At 32.8% G+C, this 5,996-nt stretch overlaps 1 protein-coding gene across 5 annotated transcripts in view; it reads left to right on the plus strand.

Moving 5' to 3' along the window:
• LOC108735668 (glycine-rich protein DOT1-like) overlaps positions 1–5,996 on the plus strand; it is a 93,823-nt gene that overhangs the window by 87,536 nt on the left and 291 nt on the right. For 3 of the 5 annotated variants that reach the window (XM_018467732.2, XM_018467734.2, XM_018467733.2), the window contains one exon: positions 4,629–5,927. In XM_018467732.2, the coding sequence (XP_018323234.1) occupies positions 5,474–5,927 (454 nt within the window). In that variant the 5' untranslated portion in view covers positions 4,629–5,473. Of the gene's footprint in view, positions 1–4,396; positions 5,928–5,996 lie in introns of those variants that run through there. The other 2 variants (XM_018467736.2, XM_018467735.2) reach the window with 2 other exon arrangements.

Here is a 5,996-nt window from a genome sequence, read left to right on the forward strand (position 1 = left end):
CTCTGGTGCTTGTACAATTTTAAACGACTCGAACTGCGAAAAAAGTACATTGGATTCGTGTAAGTAATAAAAGCGACTAGTGGACTCCTTTCACTGGTGTACGAGGATGATTAAATGTTACTTTCCTTTGCAAAATAGCGTAGGTTTACCTCTTGACCTTTCACCTTTAGAGAGGTTATCGGTTATTCAATTAAATGCCGGTCTTGCATGCCCATGTAGACAGTGTACTTCTGATAAAAAAAAAAGCAGTGATCACATTTTCTACTATTTATCAATCGTAATGTTACATACTCCACACAATCTATAAATAAATTATTGTAATACTTACGTTTTATTACTTAATTTCAATATTTTATTGGGTAATAATTTGTGTCCATATGTATGATCTAAAAAAAGATATGCTAACTACTATGTTTAGTGTTTTATGTATAAATGGTANTAATAAAATCGTTTTTAAAAAGATCTTTTCAAAAAAAAGGAAGAATATTAGTCGTTTGAAAATGTAGGTGCATCAAAATTGCATATATATACTTATATAAAGACGAGTTGGATTAAATTTAAGAACCTGCAACAATAAAATGAAATGAATTTGCCACAAAGCAAATGATTAAGACAAAAAAGGCTGTACAGTGCGATTCTGAAACTGAAAGGTTTTGTTTTAAGTACCCGTTTTTATACTCAAGTACTGTTGTTGATTTTACTCGATCGTTAGTTCCAGTTAGGTAGGGATAAAGTGTGTATGGCACGTACGACTTTTACTAGAAATGTAGAACATAAATTTGAGTTACGGTATCACTGCTACCACGTGGTGGACAAAAGTGAAATCGCTAATTTCTGAATAACACCTTAAAATTACTTAAACCGTTCACTGCATTCAGGCTTAAGTCATTATTTTAAATTGAGTATTTTACGTTTTATTAGTTCCACGAAGTTCCATTAGATGGTATCATAGAGGTGTAGATGTTCACTTCTGTTAATTATCCTTCAAATGGTCCTTCAAGTTCAAGTTCAGTTTTAACCATAACACTAGGCTATAAAGGTCAGTTTCTTACTAAAAACTAAGAAACATTTTAATCTGTAAAAAACGTTAAACTCATGAGTGGTAAAAAACTGAAATTACAGGATGCGGATTGTCGTTAAGTCTCATTTCATTAGTAATTCCATTGGTGATTCTTACTCTCACTTGCATTTATTAGAAAGCGATCTATTTGATTCGTTTATAATAATTATTTTATTAATCCGCGAACAGTATTACTTCTGGTGACATTTAGGAAAAATAAATTGGTTTCATGATCTCATTTCCTTTAATAATAATTTCAATGAATTATTAACCATAACTGACCCATTGTATAACACGTTATGTTCTCTTGATGATTAAATAATAGACTTTCCTCTATTTATGCCTTCTGGTACTGAATAAATAATAAATGCTAAACTCACTAAAATATGGATTAGATGCGAATAACTTTCTACACATATAGGTAAATACTACATATTGTACACCTGTTGTTCTACACACATAACATTAATTTGTTTATAGAAAAAAAATATATTAAGAAAAAATACACAAAATTTTCTCTCAATAAATTTTATTCAAATAATAATAGGACCTAACATAATTAATTAATCCTTTTGGTAGAAAAATACTACAAGCACTCAAAAAAGTTACTGACGCTTTATTAATAGACTATGAAGCGCATTCTGTGCTATTCTTAAAAAAAATCGCTTACCTTTCAAATTTCACAATGGAACATTGATTCTAAACAGTGATAAAAAGCAACTTAAATATAAGTCAAGGAACTTTATTAAGAACGTTAACTTTCAACAGTGTAGAATGTACTTAGCCACTTATTAATTATAAAAAATCATTATTATAGGTAGTAACTAATATGAGAAGAGATGAAAGAGAATTACAAAAGTAATAGTAAAAGCAACTGATACAATTAGATATGCAAAACTGTAAAATTATTTGTTTACACAGCTTGTTGTTTTCTAATACACAATACCAATTTACCAATTAATTAAAAATGTTTATTTATGTGTACCGATAATAATAAATATTCTTATATCTTTACTGAGTTTCCTTAAAGTTATGAGAAATTTCCTGTTAGTCCCACATCCGCATTTAAATTCTTAAGGAACTAGGAAACAAATTGTGTTATTAAACATAAAACACATCGTCACTCCCAATGTCTTAATACACATGCGCTTAATATAGTTTGCGATCACAAGATTTCTTTCTCATTTTCACCAAAATCTAAACTGTAATTTAACTTAAATTTTTTTTACACAGAGTGTATCAGCTATGGTTTGATGCAGCTACTGTCACATTTACTTTATTCTTTCAACTTATTAACTAGACTAGAGCGGTTGCTGACAGAACGTTGTAAGGAATATCGTAAACTTAGAAAAGAGATGTCAGGTATGAATTGCAGCGGACACTAATAAAGAAAAAGAAATAACATTACACCAATTAATGTGTAACAGAAAGAGATGCAGACAGCCAGAATTTGAGCATGTTGCAAGCATCGGACTTTAAAGAAATACAACATTTCCAAGAATTTAAGAAAGAAAAGACTTTTGTTTAAAGATATAATTCCAACCAGGCAATTATAAAGCCGATCCTGATATTTTGCGTAGCTAAGCAACGTCTAACCGCTGCATCGCCTACTGTAATTCGGTCATCTCTTTTCATTTTGTCTGTACTACTCATGAAGCATTTCCTTACTTAACAAGGGCGTGTTCAGAACGCAGTAAATGACTATAGTCCCAAGCGGAAACAAGAAAGAAGATAGGTCCAGTGTTGCCACTTCGAGGGATTTATCCCGATTCGAGGGAGTTTTGACGTTCTCGAGGGATAAAGGGATTTTTCCTTATTTTCGCAAGATTTTTTGTAATTTGCTATTTTGTGGTTGGTTTTGTTTGATTTTGCTGACCTGATATTATATTATGAAGGCGTTCATTTTTCTAATTGTAAACGTAAAATTTTGTCAGCTATAATCGTATAATGCTGTACGATGAAACAGTCGATATACGACGGCGACGTGCGTTCAAATCCTACTGGTGCAACCTGCAGGTAAAGTCCCTACAATAAATTGCCTTGAACTCTTTTGAATTGTATATTGTTTTCGTATCATTGTATGGTCTTCAGCAAACATCTTGAGAGTGACTAGTCAACAGATCAGCAACAGATGTTAAAACTAATAAAAATAAATGTTTGAGTTGGTGTATTGTTCCGAAATCCGAACATCTAAACATCTAAACCCGCAAGGCCTGGTTTTGTCTGCATTTTTGGGAAACGACCTGCGTGTGGGATTTTTTCCTGTAGTAGGTTGGCAACAGTGGATAGGTCCATTCTTACAGACAACTTATTGCGGACTTTGCCAGTTTTTATCGTCCGAACTATATGTACTTAATCCATTAGAAATTACCTCTTATGATATTGATAAAGTGTGGCATAAAACCGAATAAAAATAAAACAGAAATATTGGTATGTAAGGGGTGTAAAAATAGGGTTAGAACAAATATACAAATAGGAGACGATAAACTAGTAGAAGTCGCTGATTTTCGATATTAGAGGGTCAAACAACTTTCAGGATGGAAAAAGCGCTCACAGGCAAAGAATAGAAAGAAGTACAGGTGCGTGATCTTCCAGTCTTGGGGTTGAAGACTTTGTGATAATGGCGATTAAAAGACATTACACAATTTTTGAAATGGCAACATCAAAATAAAACGATCCATTTCACAAACAATTTCATACATTCGTACATGCACCATTTATACTAACATTTATTTATTTTAAAATTTCTGCACGTTCGAATACGGGATGATTTTTATGCCATAATTTTTACACTTTCTCTTTCTCTTAATGTCCATTTTCTATTGCTTTCTTCTTTTTGTTGTCGTTGAAAGATGCACTACCTTTAATGTATATATATATATATATGTTTAACAAGTACTCATAATGCAAATAGCAAGATTTCATGTAAGTCTCGTTATTAAATAATAGCAACGCACTCAAGAAAATCTGATGTATGCTAATGCATTATTATCTAATTAGCATGTTTAACACCACAATTATTACTTGTCTTTACATCTGCTGATTGATTATTGAGCGATTGCACATTTATTTATTTAACCAGATAGCGATTGTTTTTTCTTTCATTTGTTTGGGGACTTGCAATCGTTGTATGGGAACAAATTTGTAGTAAGAGTAATGGTATTGTAAAAATACTGGAATTACAGCAGAAAGTTTCTAGAATTATACAAAGAAAAAGAAATTACAATGTTACTACAGAAATTTTAAAATTATGAGAATCATACAATATAAAATTTATAGAATTTCAAAATATATTTGGATTGGGAAAACTGCTCTAAATATACAATCTTTTGTAAAATAAAATTTCTGTGCTATTTTTCGTCTTCGTCTGGAAGTTTGTAAAATCCATCGTTATTATTTCCGCTGCTTAATGAACAATCAATTTTATATTGCTAATCACTACTCGAAAAATGTATCAAAGAATTGTCTTTTATCCTTTCACCTTGAATTAGTTTGATATTAATTGAAGTCCAATGCATTCTTTTGCAATTTCATGATTCTGCGACATTGGTCTACGCCTCTGGACTAGAACGCATCTCAGAGAAAGGCTTTCTTCCACTTCTAATTCCGACAATCCAATCTAATTCAACCCCTTCGGTATAAATACGCGATTTTAGTGGTATCGTCCATCAGTTTTCGTTTTATTTCTCGATCATACACACTAGTTATTACCACTCTTAAAAGATGAAGGTAAGTTTAATACAGTGAAGTGTAAAAGTGATTGGTGAAAGTATTACAAACTTGTGTGAATCACGGTGTATCATTGCAAAAATGGTTTTTACTTTCGTTCAATAAATAATGCAATAATAATGATAGTAATAGTAAAGTTCTAGTTCAAGGAAACTGTACATTCTCTCTCGTAAAAGAAATTTAGATATGAATGAATACTATTAATTACATTATATGGAAGATTTTTGGTGAACAAATAATTATCTTAAGGATTTTCAGACAATTTTGGCTGCAGCCCTTTTGGGCCTGATCGCTGGTGTACAGTCCTTTCCAGGGATAGCCGACTGTAAGTATTTCTAGGACAAAATACAATCTAAGATTCGATCTTGTTTGTGTTAAAAAAAAATAAAAAAATAACTACCTACTCAAGCTGTAAACATAAAACTTGGACAGAATCATCTACTTGTGACGTAAATGTTTAGTTCTTTTTGAAATTCAACCCCTAAGAGGATAATGCGGATAAACTTCCAACAATGAGTTATTTTCTCGACGCGTTTCGAATTAATTTTTTGACACTAAAACGCTAATGCGAAGGAAGGTTATCTCATATAATTTATTGGTAGAAAACATCTTAAGTTATATAAACTTTTGGAAGAAGCGTCAGTAGTTCGGTGTCAGAATGTCCTCTTGCCACGCGGTAGATCCATGATCGATTTTCGTTCAATGCAACAACATTTTCCGTCACTTATTGTTAGGCAAAACTGGTTGGATTTCTGTGACACGCATAAGTACTTAAATAATATTTTCAAGTTCATTTCATTGTCACCTTTAGCTCATATTGGATCAGGAGGTCTTGCCCTTATAGCGAGTAGCGGTGGTGGCTTCGGTGGTTCCCATGACAGTTACGGTGCCTCCTTGTCTTCCGGTGGTGGAGACGGTCATTCATTCGGAGGTGGATACGGAGGTGGTCAGACAATCTCTTTTGGTTCTTTAGAAGGTCTTGGAGGACATTCTTCAGGTGGTCTTGGTGGTTATTCCGGCGGTGGTGGAGGTCATGGAGGTAGCGGAGGAGACGGCGGCTTCTCTGGAGGTGACCATCACGAAGGAGTGAGCATTGTGGGATTAGGCGAAGGAAAAGGAAGTTCTTTTGATCTCACCGGTAATTTTACATTTTCGTTTTAGTATCTTTTGAATCGGTTTAATTAATGTTGTCAATTAATTGATTAAG

Source organism: Agrilus planipennis, unplaced genomic scaffold (genome assembly GCF_000699045.2).
Source record: "Agrilus planipennis isolate EAB-ADULT unplaced genomic scaffold, Apla_2.0 scaffold86, whole genome shotgun sequence".
NCBI lineage: Eukaryota > Metazoa > Arthropoda > Insecta > Coleoptera > Buprestidae > Agrilus > Agrilus planipennis.